The 20,426-nt window shown below is 42.1% G+C and overlaps 1 protein-coding gene across 1 annotated transcript; it reads left to right on the top strand.

Moving 5' to 3' along the window:
* The first annotated feature begins 4,111 nt into the window (after positions 1–4,111).
* On the top strand, positions 4,112–13,229 carry cdc25b (cell division cycle 25B). Its single transcript, XM_030045270.1, has 15 exons — positions 4,112–4,664; positions 4,810–4,892; positions 5,238–5,289; positions 6,794–6,835; positions 7,020–7,053; positions 7,370–7,504; positions 8,057–8,176; positions 8,584–8,718; positions 8,929–9,006; positions 9,940–10,128; positions 10,805–10,909; positions 11,012–11,074; positions 11,192–11,290; positions 11,412–11,657; positions 12,083–13,229. The coding sequence occupies exons 1-15, from the start codon at positions 4,447–4,449 to the stop codon at positions 12,221–12,223; spliced, it is 1,740 nt and encodes a 579-aa protein (XP_029901130.1). The 5' UTR covers positions 4,112–4,446; the 3' UTR covers positions 12,224–13,229.
* The last annotated feature ends 7,197 nt before the right edge of the window (positions 13,230–20,426 follow it).

The following is a 20,426-nucleotide window of genomic DNA, read 5'->3' as shown; positions in this document are numbered from 1 at the left end:
TCTTCTTCTAAAAGCTCGATACATCCTAGAGTTTCCTCTACAATTGAACTGGTGCAGTAATGAGCCTTGAGGAGCTGCTAACCTCACAATAATTTCAGTAGTCAGTCTTTCAGTACAGGGTTTTAGTTTCCTGTTATGGTTCAAATGATGTCTCAGAATCTGTGTCATTTATGGTGTAAAAATGGGGCATTTTAAACACATTGGATATCAGAATCAGTTATAGGCAAACGCAATACAAAAAGACACCCTAACCCTGTGATACTCAGCGCTTACTTGAATTTTACATGATACCATTGATTTGCTGTATGCATGAAACACAGTGTTGTGGAACAGAGTCTCGTGTTTTTGGTGGGAGAAGCCTAAACATGGAAGGTCAACATGTAGAAACCTTGGACTCGCTGCCACAGAAACAAAAATCCAGATGGGAAAATGCAATGGCCTCGTCCCTCCTGCAGTAAATATGAGCGCTGAGGCCACCTTGAGAAAGTAGCTTTACTCTTAAGAGTGAGGCTGTGCTGTGCGTGCATCCCTCCCTCCCCTTAACCACAGCTGCAAACGAGAACTGTGTGAGGGCTTTAAAAAAAAAAAAAACACACACATCCAGCCCTGGCCTCTTCCTCTCAGCTGCCTCTCATTCAGTGTGATAAGTTGCTGAGCTCTGCGCACATTGGGGGGCAGAATTATTTATGAGCGTCCCAATTACAGGTCACTGTACAGCACAACAAAGAGCCTGCAGGCAGCCATTTACTGCCTGTTTGAGCGCGAGTGACTCACCCGATTGGCCCTGCCTTCTAGCGGCTGGGTGTGATAGATAAGTGCCGTTGATCATAACAATAACATAAGCACTTTATTTGTACAGCATCTTGATAGTGCAGATTACAAAGTGCTTAGTGATCAAAATGAAACAGAAATCAGGATAAGGATAAGATAAAACAGGCAAAAACAAGGAACTAGGAGATGAGAGCTGCAATAGTGCAGAGTAAAATAATAATAGGTTAAAGGCTCTGCACAGAAACTCAAGTCTTGATTTAAAATGTGATATTGATTTTGTTAATTCCTCTGGCAATTTGTTCCAAAGCTTTGAAAGCCTAGACTTTGACATAGAAAAGGATCCCAACGTGAAAATCTGAGGCAAAAGCCAACCTGGTTAATAAAGTATTAGTATGTGTGTGCTATAGTCTAGGGCCAGACCTAAATATTTTAAAATGATCGGTGCAATTTTAAAATTCATTCTGGCCACCTGTGAAGAAACAACACAATTGGAGTGATCTGACTTCACCTGTTGAAATCATTTTTTCGCTGGATACATGAATGATATTTGACTGATTGCAAAAAACAGAATTACAGTTCATACTTGGGGGAATTATTTTGAGTCCTGTTCCCTTATTTCTGTGTGTGTGTGAGTGTGTGTGCATGCATGCATGTGTGTGTGTGAGAGCCTGTGTGAAAAGGAGTGAGGGGGCTGCAGGTTTGGTGGGAACAGAAGGTGTGGGGAGGTTTTATTCAGGACAACACATCGTCTCTCTGCCCCTTTTGTCTCCTCTTTTCAGATGTTGGGTGGGGAGCCATGAGTCCCGGGCCCCAGCTTCTGCTTCAACAGGGAAGTTCATTAAAGCTCATTTGCATTCGTGATGCCTCCCAAACGGATACTTTACTGAACAAAAAGACTAGTCCGGTGAAAAGTGGCTATTTCACAATCTAAACATTCGGGCCTATAAAGGTCCACCATTTTCACGGTTTGATTTGTATATTCAGTTTTCAGGCTGTGGTTTTGTTTGTAGGACAATTTGGCTTCAAAAATCCCAGAATTTACTTTAAATTGTAGCATCTGCTAATGGTTCAACTAAAAAAGCTGAATGAGTCTTTGTTTGTCAAGTGTAGCAAGAAAAGCCTTTGCAATCAGTTCGTGGATAAGCCAGTTATTAGGCCTAGAATTATTAATAAAAAGGAGTGTTGAATGGTCGACATTATGAAATCTTACTGAGCAAGAACTTGGGTGCAGCAAAAATGTGTTTCACTATAAATGTGCCACATGGTTTTCAGTTCAGGTACAAAATGGCTGCATTCCTACCAAACATCATTGCAACCCATGAATTTGAAAAAAAAAAAAATAATAAAGAAAGAAAAGTGGAATTCCTGTAGAGAGAATATGGGGAAAACACCATCCTTATGCTAAAGTGGGTGTTGCCTGAAATGTTAACAATGCAAATTTAAGCCTGGCTTGCAAATGATATAGATGTAGGCAGGTCTGCGCATGGATAATGGCACACAGAGAAAACCTGGAAGCATTTCAAACAAATTCCTCCGTAGCTTGAGGGAAAACTCGAGAGTCACAAACACAAACTCCAGCCACGGCGCTCATCCTGAAGTCTGTGGAAACAGCGGTCTGGTTTTGTCAGTTGGACGGCCTCCGCGGTCTGGTTGAACGAGTTATGTGCAGGCGGCGGTATGTTGGTAAGAAATGTTGACTTCACAAATATGAGTGTTGCTTCGGGTTTGTCGAGAAAGTAGGTTTGACTCAAAGTGGTGAAATGGAGTTTGCTGCCAGAGACTGAGGCCTGACTCATCCAGTGTCGAACCTTAAGATCATCATTTTAGATTCTCCAGATTTTATAGTCCAACTTTATAGCTGCAAGAAGGAAACCAAATAGAGCCAAATCACATTAGTATGATTTTTTTAAACAGCTCAGCATCTCAACACCAGCACTCAAGAGGAGTCTTACAGTTTAAAGCCATTATGTTTATTTACCCAGTGTTGTGAAATTGATTTCCCACTGTACCACTTCTTCGTTTAACCATGCTACATGCCTCTTATGGATGCGTCAGTGTCACGAGGAGGCACTTTTCTATTGTTTCGTTTCCCTCCTTCAGAAAAAAAAAAAAAAAAAAAGAAATGCTGACATGTGAGCCATCGTGTTTCCACTCCATCTCAATTGAGTTGGGAATTTATTGCCTGGGAGGACACAGAGTTAAAAAGAGATATTCTGGCTTGTGATGATCTGAAATGGAACAAGACAGAGGAAAAAACAGAGCAGAAAACACATCAAAAACTCAACTACGCCCACGCACACACTAACCACACACGCATACATGCATGCACGCAAGAAGCAAGAGCAAAACTGAATATTCAAAAAAAAAAAAAAAAAAAAAACTACTGAGCTAGCAGAGGTACCAAGCACAGCGAGGGTTTTAGTATGCAGTTCAGTTAGACCGCAGTCTCCCTACATACATACTGCATTCCACAGCTTCCAGGACATTCATAAATTTAACATAAATTCAGAGAGACAGAGAGGGGTAGAGAGAGAGTGGAGTGGTGTGTGTGAGTGTGTGTGTGTGTGAGATAGAGACAGATGGGAAGGCTTGTTTTTCAGCAGCTCTCCTCATTTCACCCTGTTACAGAGGTGAAAACTCAACTTTTTGTCTGAGTCACTGTGGGGGAGGCAAACAGGGGGTTCAGTTGCCGTGACAGCCACAGGCAATGTGCTGTACCAGGGTCTGCAAAGATAACACAGAGCGTGAGATGACGAAACATTACACTACTCAACCCACATGATTTTAAGTTAAATATTTTGTCTCAACTTATGTCATAACTTCTAAAGGAAATCTCTCTCTGTTTTTTTTTTTCCTGTCCCTGAGCACATATGCATCCACTAATGAGTAAACTACTAGGAAAATTATGCAAATAATCTGTGTTGCTTTCCACAGCACATGACTCAACATGTCCCTGTTTTAAAAAAGATAATGGGGTATTTTTTTTTTTTTTTTATTTTAAACAAAATGAAAACGAATGTGTCTATATGTTCAGTTAAATATATGTTGTTTTTTTTTTTTTTTCAGTCATAAAGATACAGCCCAGGGTTTAGGGTCCTGAGAACAAAGATAGCTGAGATATATTAAAAAAAAAAAAAATGAAAATTTTAAAGGATTGTGTCACGTCCTCCTCCATCCTCCTCCATCCGGTGAGAGGACAAAAGAAGGCCGGCGCAGCGCGCTCTGATTGGCCGGCCGGATGTAACAACCTCGCTGATTGGCTACAAGATTGCCGCTCCTGAGCTTCTATTTTGAACATAAATACGAGCTGCTGCTTTGCCTTTTTCTCAGAAACCAGGGGCTGTCAGAGGAGGAGAACGCTGTGCCGCAGCTCTCTGACACAAACAACAACTATGCGGCTGTAGCCGAGTGAGCAAGACTGACTTCAGGTTTTCGTGCACACGGAATCACCGACTAACTTCCCGCCGGTGTTTCGCATCGTATTTATTCTGGAAATGTATCCCTAAAGCTTTTTGTCGCCGGCTAACTGGATAGCTTCCGGGTTAGCTTCCCAGTTTGGACCAGAAAGTTTGCAGCCTCCGGACCTAACACTCAACTAAAACCCGCCACTGTGCAGTTCCATCTGCAGTGTTTGTTTTATAAATTGGGAGATTTTTTTTTTTAAAAAACAAAAAAATGGAATCCGATAAGGTTTTTGGCTTCACCAGCCCCATGAGCGGCCACCTGAAGAGCAGGCCCGACGGGATCCCCGGGCTCGCCTCGCTGTCGCTGCCCGAGCTGGGTGCCAAGACCTCGCATTGCATCAGGACTCTTTACTCCCCCGGACCCGCGACTGTGCTCTCCCCTGTCACCAATTTGGCTCTTAACATGAACAACCTCGCCGGACTCGGAGGGTAATATTCTCAGTCTTGTATTAATTCCTCCGCAGCTGCTGTTGTTCCTAAGCTATGGAGAAATCCTGGTTAATTTCCTCCAACTGCGGTTTAGTGTTCACGTCTTCATTTGTGTGCTCATCCTTTCCAACCCCCTCCTCCACAGCCAATGTGATACCCCCAAAAGGAAAAAGAATGTGCCCCTTGTGAAGATCCCCTCCTTTGCTTCTGACGCCTCATCTGATGCTGGTGAGCCCCCCCCCTCCTGTTGTCTTTGCAAATTGATTCATTAGGGAGTTGTGGGCCCCACTATCTGCCTGCAACCCCAAGCTTAACCCTATTGTACTCTTTTTCATACTTGGGTCCACCTTATTTAGATGTGGCCATGTGTTTTACCAGGGTATTCTGCTTTCTATACCCTGTGGCTGCACCAGAACACTCCCCTGTAATTACTTTCTAAGACAAATTAATTTAAATTACAGTATATTCCCCTATTAAAATAGAAGAGTGTGCACTTTTGCCAGCCACTGTCATCCTGTGCTGTGCCACCTGGTGGAAGTATTGATCTGTGGTTAAAATGTTTTCTTCCTTCAGGCCTCGGCATGGACCCCCCCAGCCCCATGGATGCCGACGATATAGAAGACACGTAAGTTTGCGCTGTCCTCCTCTTGTCTGTTCCAATCAATCAGATTGCAAGCGGTGCCCCTCTTCGAGCCCCCCACCCAGCCACCCCCACCCAACGCTTGGGTTCAGCTGAGCCAAGCACCATTCTCATCTGCTGGGTTATGGGATTAATGCCTCTACCGTTGGCCTTAAGATAACTGCTCCACTCATTTTCTTTAATCAGATTAGCAAATGAGGTATACCAGCTTAACTTTCTTATTGTCACTAGGCGTGCTGGATTTTATGGAATAGTGTTATGTGGCTGATTAATTTTTGACTGGCTGTTTAATGGTCATGTTGTCCTTGTCATGGTTTCATTAACACATGACATAAAATACTGCATCTTAACAAGGGAAAGGTAGTTTCCAAGATCAGCACATTAAAAGGGGGAAAAGAAGGGGTAGTGGGAAAGCTTCTTGTGTAACTAACTGCTGGAGAAAAGAGCAAACTTATGATCACAAATGAGTAAAAAGTGGCACAAATCTGGGTACAGGCACTCAAATGGGTGAGAAAAGCCTTTATCTGAAGGGCTACACGGTTAAAATACAATGTACATGCCGAAGATAATGATTGATTTAATTGATTCAGCCGCTGCTCAGATATCTTGCTTTATTACAGCAAGAACAAGTTCCTCTTTTACTAGAAGACTGTTTGCTGGTCAAAATGAAACTTAAGGCAAGCAGCTGTATTCAGCATTGTTATCTTGACCAGCAGGATTGCCCATCAACAGCTGCCTAATCCTGGGTGGCCATTTTACTTTTCAGTTGGGCAAATGTCTCTGCAGACATCTGCCAACATCTGATGTCTGAGTTCCTTTGCAAGACCTCATTCACCCACCTTACAGCTGTTGGGTTGCTAGGAGTTTGTCATGCTGGGGGAGGAGATGCCCCACACTCGGGTTTAATGATAGCCCACCCCCTCTGGTTTTTGGCACACTCTTCCTATGCACTGGGGAAAAGTGGGGGGCTGGAGTTTTTTCTATGTCAGAGCTATTGAAACGGGGGTGCCCCGTTACTCTTAAACCCCCCCTTCCGCCGCTTTCCATTGAATGAGACACACTCCCCCCTGGCAAACAAAGGGCTCTTGCAGAAAAGGGTTTTGGCGGCGTTGGTTCCAGCAGGCATATGGTAGATTAGCTGATCTCTGCATCCCACTCCTGCCCTCCCTTCCCCCCTGAGCTGCACACTGAACTCCTCTCCTTACTTGTTTAGCATACAGGTGGGCATTGCTTCAGTCCAAAGACCACCTCTTTCCTTTTATGTGTTCATCCAACTTCCTCCTGCCCGACTATTCATCTCAGACTCTGTATAGAGCTCCTGGTTCTTTGTCTTGGTTAGTTTATGGGCGCGACGTGCCATCCATGCACTCTGACTGGTAACGCTGGCCTGGCCACTTCTGCTCATCAGGGTTTATTGGAAAGATTTCTATATGTTGTACGGTGAATTCTCTTTTCAGATGTTTACTGATGACTGTTTTCTCTTTTACAGATTTGAAAAGGCCATTCAGCAGTCCAGCAGAGTGGTCAACAGGTAGGTTGCTATCGGCATGCTTTGCAGTCAGTAACCTAATAATCATTAACTGATGGTTTGTTATCACCCCTCCCTGTTTGAACAGTATTGCTCTCAAGGGAGTGTTTCACTCCTCAAACTAAATGAGCGTGTCTGCCTATTGATTGTGCTGTGCTGACCTCCCTTTCCCCTCCTTCAATTACAGTAAGATGCCAATTCGAAGGATCAACTCATTACCAGTAAGTTGATTTGTCTCATTTTTTTACAGCAATATATTCCGTGTACAGGTTATTTTTAAATGTTATTGGTTGATGGTCAGGGCAGACGGAGATAAAATTTTGAAATAAAAATGAAACACAGGAGGCACATGGGATTTGTGCAACTGAGATTATAAAAAAATGGTTTAGTTACATCAAAATAACATCATAAATTTGAACTGTTTTTTTGTCAAGGGCAGTTTTGATGTTGAATCGGTTCCAGACATCTTCCTGTGTAAACCCGGCACCATACTGTTTGTGTTGAGCCTCCCTTAACGAGCTGCCTGTCTCTTCCCAGCCCCAGCTCCTGGGTTTCAGCCCGGCACTGAAGAGACAGGAAACAGACTCTGAGCGCTACGGTATATTTGGCCGACGACCTTCCCAAATGACTGCCTCCACCTCCGAATGTGACAACAAAGAGAACATGCCAGAGGTCAGTCGTGCAACTTGTTTGTGTTCATCAGTCAGTCACTGAAGGGAAAAAAAGTGACTTTCTTAGAATTGGAATTAGCTGAACTCACATTTTCATTTGAATCTACATTCTTGAATGAGAAATAGCTGCTGTAGAATCATTTTAATACTGTTGTTAAGCAACTAACTAATTGGTGCAATGGATAATATTCAGGAAGCAGATGCGTTGCCATGGCAAGGGCATCATTTGTCTTAACATGAGTCCCCATTTTTCTGACTGTAGCTTTCATGTGCAGTGCTAATATTAAAATCCAGTGGCGACCTGTATCTTATGTTCAAAAGGAGATTAAGAATCCTACAGGATGCTTAGGTCTTCCTGTCCCTAATTTAATGGTGGGTACAGATGATGAGTCGCTGCAAATACAAAATTATGCCCGGCAACAAATTAGTGTTCTTGTGTTATGATGGAGGGCAGATGAGTGTCCTGTTTTCCTATGTTGTCTAGAGAAATTCAAACGTTGACATGCCTCAGCTAAGTGAACTTTGATTCACATGTATTGATTTTTATCTGCAGGAGGTCTTTGAATTCAAGAAACCAACCGTGCCAGTGTCGCGGTGCCGCATGCGCTCCTTCACCAGCGGCGAGTCAAAGGACACCTTCGCCCGCCGACCCAACTCGGCACCAGCCCTCATGGTATGTGAACCCCTGCCTTTTTACTCAGGATAAAATCACTTTTCACCAAAAATACATGCACAAGAATTTTATCAGTGGCATTGATGCAGAAATGAACAATGGTAGATACTGACAGACAAAGTACTGAGAACAGCCTGACCTCACTCTAAGTATATTACACTGTTGAGTTTCAGTATAGAGGTTTTTGTGCAGTGCTTACAGCCAGCAGAGACCTAAGGGATTTGTGGCATTGATTTACATCAGCCCCTCTTTGTTTTCAGGGTGTATCTGAATAGCCTAAAAAAAAAATTTTTAACCCCGTGAGTCACTTTTTCTCTTGGTACACAAGGTTGTGATGCAGTCCCACAGTGTGTTTGGTTGGAGTCCAATCCTCTTGTTTATCTGTTCTCTTTTTTTTTCTTGTTCAGCTTTCCCCTCCTCCTGCCCAGCGGCTTGAATTTTGTGACAACAGCCCCATGTTCCTCAGACGTTCCTCACTCACCTGCTCCCTGACTGACGACGATGATGACGGCTTCCTGGACGTACTGGACGACAACCTTGAGGTGAGGAATTGTGGAAGTATCCCTCATCAGGGACTGTCAAACAATTCAGATAAAGAAAAAAATGGGGAAGAATGGGGAATTGCATCCAGAACATTCTGAGATAACCTGAATTATGTCTCTGCAGTGGGGAAAATTGTTACAAAAATCTGCTTCACGTTCAAAATACTTTGTCTGAACAGTTTTCTGTCAACACCTCATTTCCATCCACAGAACAACTCTGGGATGCCCGTAGGAATGGACAGCTTGCTCAATGCCCCACTGGTGTCCAGCAGTAAAGAAGACGACTCTGTAAGTTTGCCTGCTAAACAGCGGCTCTGTGGTGGAAGTTTGTCCCAAGCAACAAGACGAGAAGGTTCTGTTTATGGGCACCTACAATAATTTTAGCCGTGCATTCCTACTTTTCCAAGCTGAGCCCCTTGCAGTGTGTGGCTAGTGTGTTTTTTTTTTTTTTTTTTTTAATTTTGAATACACAGCATTAAAAAGGTAGCACTGTGGAAACCTGCAGGCCTCTTTGTTGTGCTGATGAAAGTGGCATTTGAAGGATAGTATCCAAAAAGTTCATTTAGACTTGTACACAGTCCAGAACTGGCATCCACAAAGCACCAAATGCTGGAAAAATGTGTTTGGCAGGTAAATCAATAAGGGCCTCTTGTCATGCTGGTCTGTAGCTTTTGAAACACAACCTCAGTTTTGTACAGTGTGCCTTGAGTCTTTGCACGTACTCAGACTTAATTGCTGGCTAATGTAATCTGAGCAAAACAAATAATGGCTTCATAACAGACCAAGTCATTGGCTGTTTGCTGGTCCACACAAAACAAAAGCATCTAAACTTAGTGACATATTCCCATGAAAGATGCACATTGGCTTTGTAAACTACAGTTTTTTTTGGATTCAGCATTCACACACACATCAGTGGAAGTGTATGAGAGGTGCCACAAATTTCACTCAGAGTTGCATCGTCTGATTTCTCCTTGAGTCTTTTTTCTTTACCTCTTTTTGTGAGATGATGCTAAAATTTAGCTTTGCCCCTCAAAGGAAAGACAAAAGTCATATTCAAGTCTTTATCCTGACGGACCTTTAAACATTAAGCTGTTTATTTCTTGTTAAACTGCATGTTGGTGCTTAATTCACATGCATCTTTATTTGTGGGTTAAAAATGCCCACTAGAGGCTGAAAATGTAGATGAAGTGACCAAGAGAATTTGTGTTTCCCTTTCACTAGCCTGTGATCCGCTGTCGGCCGCGCGGCCTGTTTCGCTCCCCCTCCATGCCCAGTCCAGTGTCCCGCCACCCGGTGAAGCGCCCCGACTGCCCCAGAGACGAAAACACTCCTGTCAGGGTGAAGAGGCGGCGCAGCCTGGCAGGAACACAAGTCAGCACCCTGGAGCAAGACGCCGAATCCCCGCGGATGGTCAGTTGGCAGTGAAAATCAGCAGCATAAGTCACTGACCAGTGAATTTGAAGGAGCATTTCAAATATTTATCTAGCACACAAATTACTTGTGATACCTTACTGTAACAAATGAGATCGTTGTGATAAATTTCTGGAATTTATCAAAATTAAGACTGTTTGATGTAATACCTGTGGCTTCATTTAACAACAGTATTTCTACTTGACTCCATTTGATCTGATAAGAATAAGTTAAGCCCCTTGTGACACTGTATTCAGAGATCATTTAATGCTAATCAGTTAATTATCCATATGTGTATTTGGAACATAGTACTGGTACTGGTTGTGTTCAAGTTGGCAGCTTGAACTACATTTTTAGCAAGTTTACTACTTGACTTGTGCAGGTTAAGTGGTTTTTCAAGTGGGATCAAAGGTAGACAAGACTTTGAGAGAATTTAGGTCCAGTCAACAACTTGAGGCTACAGTCTAAACTAGTGGACTGATGGCTGACATTGTGTCAGCTGTCACTTTATGGCCCTTTGTGTCCAGACAGAGTGTTGAGATTAGATGAAAGAACAAAGTTTGTTTTTCTCAAATTAACACCGGCTCTGCCCTTTTGACTAAGAATCAGTCTTAAGTGCTTCCTGTTTTCTCGGCGTTTGCCCCTGTTTCTCAACTCTTTTCCTCTCTTCTCCCAGGCCTGCTCCCTGGTCCAGAGGTCCAAGTCCTTCTGTCAGACAGACATCGAGAAGCTGCTGGACTGTGAGGAAGGTGCCAAGGACCTGATAGGAGATTTCACAAAGGTGAGAGGGGGTTAAGAGAATCCAATTTTTAGCCGAGGTTCCTGTCTTAATGCTTGTGTCATGAGTTACGCTCCTAATGTAACTTCTTTGTTTTATGTTTAGCCTTTCGTACTACCCACCGTGGAGGGTAAACACCAGGACCTCAAATACATTACCTCAGAGATTGTGAGTAAAGGCTGTTCTGCTGAATTTGTCTGTTTCTTATTCAATCAAATACATAATTAATTGCATTGTTTCTGTTATTTAGAAATGTGACTCATGTGTCCCATTTGTGGTTTTCAGATGGTGGCCGCTCTCAACGGCCAGTTCAATCACATGGTCGAACGCATCATCGTAATCGACTGTCGCTACCCCTACGAGTTTGAGGGAGGACACATCAAGGTGTGTATCTGATTGAAAATGCTTGTTTTTATGACACTGATGTGTAAATATCCTCACTTGGTGGCTGCATGTTGATATGCTGTGTATTTTAAATGACGGGTTTCGTGTGCTGTGATCTCAGGGAGCTCTGAACCTGCATGAGGAGGGGCAGGCGGAGGACTTTCTCCTCAAAACCCCCATCACCCCGTCCTCCCCGGACAAACGCATCCTCATCATCTTCCACTGCGAGTTCTCCTCGGAGCGCGGCCCTCGCATGTGCCGCTTCGTCAGGGAGCGAGACCGCGCCATGAACGACTATCCCAAACTCCACTACCCCGAACTCTACATCCTCAAGGGAGGGTACAAGGAATTCTTCCCTCATTTCCAGGTGAGCGTTTGGATTGCACGCCAGCTGTCGGCCACAAAAAGCAAAGTAGTAAAACCTGCAGTCTGGTGTCACAGCACAACATCACAGCACAACTACTTATGCAAATAGACAATGCAGATTTTTATGTAACTATTTTTCTCTGTTCAAGTGAATAATACATTTATTCATTTTAGACATTTTGGATCTATCTCAAACAAGGAGATGCTGCAACCGACCAATCTGTTTAAAAATTTAGCATTTGGTCAAACAAGGACTTAAGTTGCCTATTTTCATGGTCATTTGTTTCGATTTTTTTTAATTCCTATGAAGCATTTTGTAAGGTATTGATCAGTCTCGCCAATTTTTGTTGGCTGTCTTTTTTTTTCAATAAAACCCATAGCTGTTTCTTCAGCAGTTTGAACCCGTCTTGCTCTTCTCTCCCAAAGGCTCAGTGTGACCCCCAGTCCTACCGGCCCATGCACCACGAGGACTTCAAGGAGGACCTGAGGAAGTGTCGCCTCAAGAGTCGCACCTGGGCCGGCGAGCGCAGCAAGAGAGACCTGTACAGCCGCCTGAAGAACCTATGAGCGCCGCCGCCTCCCACTGAACATTTCGGCCTCCCCCCCGCCCCCGACACACACAGCGTCGAGTCCACCTGCCTCACGGAGCCTGAGGGATTATCTGTGGGATTGTGCCAAGAGTTGGAGGTTTCACCAAGTCCCCAAGTTTCATGCAACTATAGCAAAGTTCAATATTTATGCAAATACGAGGGAATGGCACGTTGGTGGTGGTGAAACACTTGACTTCAGAAAATGTGACAGTTTTTGAAACCACTTGGGCATACTTGCTGTTATACATTTAATGTTTCATGTTGTTGATACAGCACAGGTCACTGCCAGATCGCAATATTACAGTCTAACCACAAAACCACACTGCCAAGTTTGTCTTTCAGTCTCCTCACTGGACGTTTTTTTTTTTCTTTTCTTTTGTATTTGAGTCCCACCTTATTTAAGCACTTAAGTTAATACCGTGAAATGGTGAGGTGCTTTTTTTTTTATTTTATTTTTTTATTTTGAGTTTTATATGAATTGTGTTAACCCCTTGTTAAAAGTTGGTTTGATATGAGTGTGAATAGTTTGCCTGTCCCTGCCACTACATTTCCCCAAGATGCAAGTGAAAGTTTAAAATTGGATATTTTTAAAGACCATTTATAAAATGTATAAGAGTGATACAGCGCTTTTTTTTTTTTTCCTGCCTGGTCAGTTGCAATTTGACTTTGTCTTTTTTTTTTTTTTTTTAATTATTATTTTTATACCAGAAGATACCAAAGCAAACTACCTGTTAACTTTGCAGTGAGATTTTTTTTTCCAAATGCTGCAGGTCAGCAAGTGTGAGAAGGGTTTTTCATTTTTAAGAAAATGCCTTGTTTTGCTTTGAGTCCCTCTTTTGTTTTGTTATTTTTTTACTTTTTTTTTTTTTTAAGAGGAAAAATGTCCTTTTGCAGAGTAATTTTCAGTTAATGAGTGGGGTGTCTTGAATTTTGGTGCAGGCTCATGGGGGAGCTGCTGAAATAAAGAGCTGATGCAAGTGTAATGGTGTCACTGTTTCTTTTTTCCAACTTGTAAATCAGATTTTTCACTGTTTTATGGTCTGGACTCGTCTTCAAATGTTCAGGCTCCAGTCTAAACGTTTGCCACCTTTGGCCTTGATGAAAAGCACATTTATTTTTTTTCTTCTCTGGTTTTCTGTTCTGCACTGCAAGGACACAAGTTCCCCGCCTGTCGTGTTATACACAGAGCTCTTCCTGTTTTTCAAATCCTCCCGCTCCAGCCAGCCTGGGACTGGCTTTTCTGCTGTAGCACGTGCCCACACACACACACACACACACACATTCCTTTCTGCAGAGGGGACCAGCCCTGCAGGGGAATGCAACGCATGGGAGCCAGCCGTTTTCCCTGACTTGTCCTGACAGGAGGTCAGCAGTATGTTGGAGGGAAAAAAAACAACGGGAGAGCCACGTGCAGCGAACACGTGACGGAGCGTATACGAGGTTATAGAAGTCCCTCCTCCTGGCGCACAACCAAAGTTTGAAATCCTGCAGAGTTTCCCAACAGCCTTGTGGGCAAGCTTTTGTTTGCATTCCACCTTTTGAGGTCTAAAGACTATTTATGGCCAACTGTTTCTAGCTGAAACAAGTATCACTTTAGTCAACGTACATAACACACTTTGTGATTAGATTTGGGTAGTTTTCCGCTGCATAAAGGAAGAGAAGCTGTGGTATTTTGACAAATTTCCATATGTAGTTAAAAGTTTGCGAGCCTTGTCAGGAGACAAAGCTCTTGCTTCAGCTGCTGAGGTTTTTTTCAGCTGCTTTTTCTTTTTAATTTGTGGTTCTTACATGTACTTGTCAACGGGGCAGCGCCATTCGTATGATGTTGCAGCCTTTGTTTGAGCAAGACGGCTGCTGAGGTTTTGGGGGGCCTCACACCTTCAAGTTGTGAGACACTTCCAGAGCCTTTCAAGATGAGCTTCCTTTCCCTCCGACAGTTGGTTTAAAATGCAGATGAGACTTTTAGTGTGTCCTGGAGGGAAAAAAAAATCTAAATCATAGTTTTCCTACCAATCCAGCCAAGTGAAAACCTGAGGCCACCATGCAAATCTGCCAGGAGAAAATGATCAGACCAGAACATGACTCAGTTGAACTTGATTCAATACATTCCCCAGCTCCTTGAGAGAATATATACGACATATACAAACATGTTTACTAGAAAATAAGTGGCTGCATCAGTTGATTGTCACATGGTTTGAATGTTAATCCAGTAATTCAGTTACAGCAGGAAAAAAAAAAAAAAAAAAAACAAGGAAAAAAAAGCGATTATACAAAAGACAGTCAAAACAGAGGTGGACTCCAAAAAGTATCTGGGATTATGATTCAATTACAGAAAAGTCACCACTGGCACCAATTATTGGCTATAACTGGAAATATTTGTATTCCTTAAAATGTTGCCTTTGCATCATCGTCTTCGTCTCAACTCAGCCGAAGTGGATGATGCTTAGAGATCACAGGTTTGTCACTTAAAATAAAAGAATCTACTCTGATCATGGACCCATGTGAGATATGAATTTGACCATGATGATGATGATGATGATGATGATGAGATCAAGAAACAAACCCATCTGATGGTCTTTTAGTCCATCCCTTTATTTTCTGGATTGATTTCTTTTGATTACCCAACCTTTTACTTTCAGATTTTACTCTATTTCTTCAATTTCTTCTCTTCTCTTCTCACTTCTCTCTTTTGGTATTTTATTGTTTTATCTTGCCCTCTTAACCATTCATTTACTTTTTGGATGTTTTGTTTAGTTGTTTATTCATTTTCTCTTTTTTTTCTCGCTACCCTGAACTTTATCTACTTCTTAAAGGTCTTTGGTCTCTGCAAATTGCTGAGATTTCTGACAGCATTTCCTCACTTCCTGTTTTTATTGTGTTTGTTTATTGTGTTTTATTGTGTGTGTGTTTTTTTTTTGTTTGTTTTTTTTTTTTTTTGAAAGAGGTGTGTGTGTTTGTGTGTGAGGGGGAGTTGTGTTTTATTGTTTTATTGTGTGAAGCACTTTGTGTTACATGTATTTTTATGACAAATGCTATATGAATAAAGTCTTTGAGTTATAGCTCAGACATGGCAACACAATCTGCATACATCTGTGATTCTGGGTAATTCCTGGAGTTACATTACTGATTGCAGTTTTGATTTGGTGCCCAGGAACTGTAGTGTTAGTGATGTTGATTTACCTCTTTTCGGGCTACATTTTGGGTGCTGAGATGGAATATCAAACCAACAACACCAACACCCTGCAAAAACGACCTTTTCTATGCAAATGGCCCTCCTCACCCCAGCTCGGTGCTGCTCCTTCCTGTTCGACGCCCCACCCCGGGGTGCTGCGGGCAGCGGCGGGGCGGAGGCCTGATCAAAGGCAGCCTCGCACCGAGCTGCAGCCTGGGTGTCAGCTCCACTGCCCTGTTTGCTGCTTGACCCGTTGACTCTGACAGTAAACTGACAAATCCCAGGTTGTTGCCTCGTGTTAAAGACGGCGTTTAACAAGCCAGCGCGGGTGGAGAAACAGGCATGACATTGTGGCTTTGAGGGTTAGGGTGGGAATTTTTGAGTTTTGCAAGGCGACAGAGGCTGAACTGCATTTGCATGACTTCTGCTTGGCTGGGTAGACGCTGGTGATCGAGGATTTGAAGCTCATTTTACTGCTGCACCCTCTTTTTTTTTAAAAGCTTCAGATAAAAACAGTAAGTAAATGGTTAAAATGTAAATGTAATGCACCAAAAGGATGGGACTTTTCTTCTGCATGTTTTCGGTGTGTCATCATCCACATCCTTTACCAAAAATCGATGAACTTTGCCCCTCTCCCTGCTAAGACTGCAGAGCACGCAAATGATATTTTTGTCCTCACCCATTTTCTTCACTTTGCTTCATTTCAAACACCCAATCTTCACTGTCATTGGCCCATGCGATTGGCTGATCGCCCTTCCCTTCACCCACATCCTGTTGTTCTTACTCAGCTGGCTTGTTTCTGCAAAGGAACTGTGACTCACAGGCCGACAACAACGAAACTGCCTGAGCTTCTCTTGTGGTATTCATTACACGGGGTGGTTGCACATCCTTTGTGGTCACACCTTTTGAATTCAAAATCTAAGTTTTCACAGTGGAACAAGTCCTTTAGTCTCATATTCGGTGATAACATCGTGTTTTCTTTAAGAAAAAAAAAAGTGAGGAAAACTTTGGGATGAGATAATGAGACTTGTTTCCAAGAATTCAGCATAAATATGTTGAAGCAAAGCAGAATAAGGCAGATTGGCCCACTAGGAGCAAGAAAAATGACACTTGATTCAAGAAAATTCTGGAAACAAGTTGATAAACATTGCAGTGGGATTATCTCATCCAACTGGTACTTTTTTTAAAACCTTTTGAAGTAAAAAAAAAAAAAAAAAAAAAAAAAAAAGTAATACTGAAAATGAAACTGCATGAGTTTTTGTTTGTTTTTTGCTGTGAATAATGTAAAATGAATTTGGATAAACTTTGCTTACAGCTGTTGCAGTGATAATTCATATTCACCTGCTATAATCTTTGCTTCACTTTCACACTTAAGTTTCAGATTGACAGCATAATTCTGGTTAATGAGTTCATGTAAAGCCAATGCAATAACCCTGCTTCCTCACTGCTTTCACATTTACAAACTCATCTTGGCTGATCATTACATGCATAGTTTTTGCAATGATCCTTCACATCCACACGTTTTGAATGGAAAAGTTACGTAATCATTAGCTGTTGCAAACATCTGGTGGTTTGTGTTTCTTGACGCCTGCTCCTCCAACTTCCTCTCCAGCTGAACGGGACATGCGGAGTTCGAGGTTTTGAAAAAAAAAAAAAAAAAAGGAGGAAATTCGAAAACTGCCGTCAAAACATTGCATCCTTGGAGTTTGGGTTTTGTGCTTGCTGGTGTCAGCGGGCCTGTGCCGGGTGGAGCGCTGCGAGGTTAACGGGCTGCTGGGATGAATGTTAACAAAGCAGGGTGAATGTTTTCTTTCTCTCCTCTGTGTAACTGGTTCTTCTTCTTCAGAGAGAGAGAGGGAGGGAGGGAGGGAGCGAGAGAGAGAGGGAGCAGGGCCTCTCGCTGTTAAAAAGCGTGACCAGCAGCAGCTGCTGGATTACAGCTGTCTCTGTTTGTTTGAGAGCTGACACACTCCAGTCAGCCTCTCTCTCTCTCTCTCTCTCTCTCTCTCTCTCTCTCTCTCTCTCTCTCTCTCTCTCTCTCTGCAGGCTCTCTCTCTCTCTCATTGACCCCTTTTCTCTCCCTCCACCACTCTCAAGACTCACATTGTGCCTCTCACTTGTCCTCTCTCTCTCTCTCTCTCTCTCTCTCTTTCTTTCAGCCTCACTGTCTCTCTCACTCTTTGTCTCTGTTTCAGCTCACTTCATTTTTCATTTACTCGTGCTTTTTTGTGTGAGTAACAGCCTGTGCAACAAACCAATTTTGCCAAAGCTTGTAAGTAAAACTCAACAGAAAACAAAAACAGAAAACACACAATCTGTCTCTCTCGATTCAGTTTCAATGCAGCTCAGGTCAAAGAAGCTTCATTAGCACTGTGAAACACTTTTTTTTTTTTTTTTTTTTTTTTTACTGGCAGAGCACAGAGAGGACTGTTGCTTAAGCAAAACACACAAATTGGCAAAAACAGACTATGAACATGGATTCATGCACTGTGACTGAGATGCCAAGCAAAAGTGACAGATGCCTCGGTTTCTGCTGCTTAAGGCCGCCACAAGCTGTTTTCAGATCAGCTGATATTGCAATAATTATTTTGTCACAACTTTTGTTTGCAAATTCCACATATATTTGATCATCTTTGGGCAAAAGGGTTGTTGTAAAATATCGTGTTTTGGAGATGAAGGAGGTGAAGTTCAGAGTCCACCTCATGTAATGATTTACTTTTTGGGAATCCAGGTGTGATATTTGCATAATGCATGCATAATGTTTCCATGTTCACTGAGTCAACACAGTCAGAGGCTTTCCTCAGTTTTTACTTTGCCATGTTGTAGCTTCATGTAATAGACCAGGCTTTTTTTTTTTTTTTACCTTAATTATCTGGTTAAGTTTAATTGCATGAATGTCGCTTGAACCGGTCTCATTCTCCCGATTCAGCTCGGCTCGATTTGATTTAATTTGCTGTGATTCCATTGGATTTAATTTGATTTGATCCAGTTCAGTGAGCTCCGTTGGCATGGCTGGTTAAAAGAAAGCCTAATATTTTCAAAGCATCAGCATTGCAGAAATTAAGTCCCATCCACTGTTTAATAAAATTAGTATAAGTCAGTACAGTGTATATTAAAGACCACTGGACACATCACCTCCCCTCTATCTTCTAATTATTTGCTATCTTAAAAAAAATTATTCTCCTGCTGTGTTGATTTCAAAAAAGCCTTTCAGTCAATATGACATGATGGTCTGCTGTATGAACTGTTAGAAAGAGGTGATGGGGGCAAAACCTGTGATATCATTAACTCAGTGTACAGAAACAACGACTGCTCTGTCAAGACTGGGAGAAAAAAAAGATCTTTCCCCAAAGCTGGGGTGTCTGCAGAGACGGTTTGCTCCAGTCTCCAACCAAAGCTGCAACAGCACCTTGATCTTCTGCACCAGTTCTCCCAAACCTGGACCTTGGCAGTGAATCTAACCAAGCCAAAAAAAAAAAAAAAAAGATATTCTAAAAAAAAAAGACCCAGCCTCCAAAACCACAAATAGAAACTGTGAGCGACCTGAGAGACAAAACAAGGAGGGCAAGGAAGCTGGACATCCCAATTCAAATCTGACTTAAAATACTGGACACTGTTATTGAACCTATTTCCCTTTATGGCTGCCACACCTGGGGTCCACACGCCAACTGAGATTTTACAAAATAAGGCAAACATCAAATCGAGCCTCTGCATGCAGAAATCTGCAGAGTAATTCTCTGCATCCGATGGAAAACTCCAAATAACGCATGCAGAGCGGAGTTAGGACGATACCCACTACTAATAAAAGCTTAAAAGAGAGCATTTAACTTGTATAACCCCCTAAAGGACAGTGACCCTGACCCACGCTATGACAAAGCCTGCACCTGCAGAGGGGCCTTGGAGAGAAACCCTATCAGACTCAACCAAATGATAAGAAAAACAAAAAGAAAACACTGTCTGACACATTGGAAAGAATCAGTTAAAAACCAGAGGGCCTTAAAACGGAGAATACCTGATTACTGTGGCTGACCCAAAAAGTACAGAAATCCTTGTACCCACAGATTACAGCCGCCCGAATAGACATTAAAAACATGCTGTTGACAAAAAAACACCCATATCTGCTGGGTGACATACAGAAATGTGCAAACACAGGGGCGAGACTCCTGAGCTGCTGTGACTGGAGAGCAGCGTCTAATGGACTGTCAGTGTGACTGTGTGTGTCCCGCACTGACCGTTTACACTGACCGCTGCACACAGACACACTGACTGTACAGACACACACAGATCTTTAAATACACTCATTTGAAGGAAATAGAAGAAAAGAAGATTGCAGTGTTCATTTAGGTCTCATGTATTTGTATTTATATCATTTATTTTAATTGAAAGTCTATAATTTTCTATTTGATTTTATGTGATCTGGCTGCAGATGTTTTGACTGATTCACTGTGATTTTATATGATCTGTGCTGTCGATGTCTTGTGATGATGCCTGATGAATACATTTGATTTTTATTATTCTGTCATCTATTTCCTGTTTTTTTAATGTAACCTGTAATATGTTTTTTTTTTTTTTTTTTTTAATATCTGCAACGCTGCTGGCTGTCTTGTCCAGGACGCTCTTGTAAAAGAGTTTTTTTTTTTCTCTCAATGGGCCTCTCCTGCTTAAATAAAGGTTAAATAAAAGTTAAATAAAAAAAAAAAAAAAGTATAAGTACATAATAAATATGTATTCATCTATTTTTATATAGACTGTAGATACAGCAAAAATCACAAGTCTCCTGTTTATGTGCACTTTTTCTGTTATTTTTATTTCACACTTGCTTTGGTAATGTACACATCTGTTTCCTGTGCTGATAAAGCCCCATTGAATTGAATTGAATTGAATTGAATTGAATGGAGAGAGAGAGAGAGAGAGAGAGAGAGAGAGAGAGAGAGAGAGTTTGTTAGGATGTTACATATTCACAGTTTACAATACATAATGGAGAACAGAAACACTTTAATCACACGAG

This window comes from Myripristis murdjan, chromosome 22 (assembly GCF_902150065.1).
Source record: "Myripristis murdjan chromosome 22, fMyrMur1.1, whole genome shotgun sequence".
Taxonomy (NCBI): Eukaryota; Metazoa; Chordata; class Actinopteri; order Holocentriformes; family Holocentridae; genus Myripristis; species Myripristis murdjan.
Note: the sequence above shows the minus strand (reverse complement) of the source record. Positions and strands in the feature narration are given on the sequence as shown.

Bases quoted from the DNA above. Each gene is read 5' to 3' on its own strand.
- cdc25b (XM_030045270.1), top strand. From the start codon at position 4,447: ATGGAATCCGATAAGGTTTTTGGCTTCACCAGCCCCATGAGCGGCCAC. The intron at 10,129-10,804 runs GTCAGTTGGCAG...CTCTTCTCCCAG, and splicing joins ACGCCGAATCCCCGCGGATG to GCCTGCTCCCTGGTCCAGAG. The intron at 11,658-12,082 runs GTGAGCGTTTGG...TCTCTCCCAAAG, and splicing joins AATTCTTCCCTCATTTCCAG to GCTCAGTGTGACCCCCAGTC.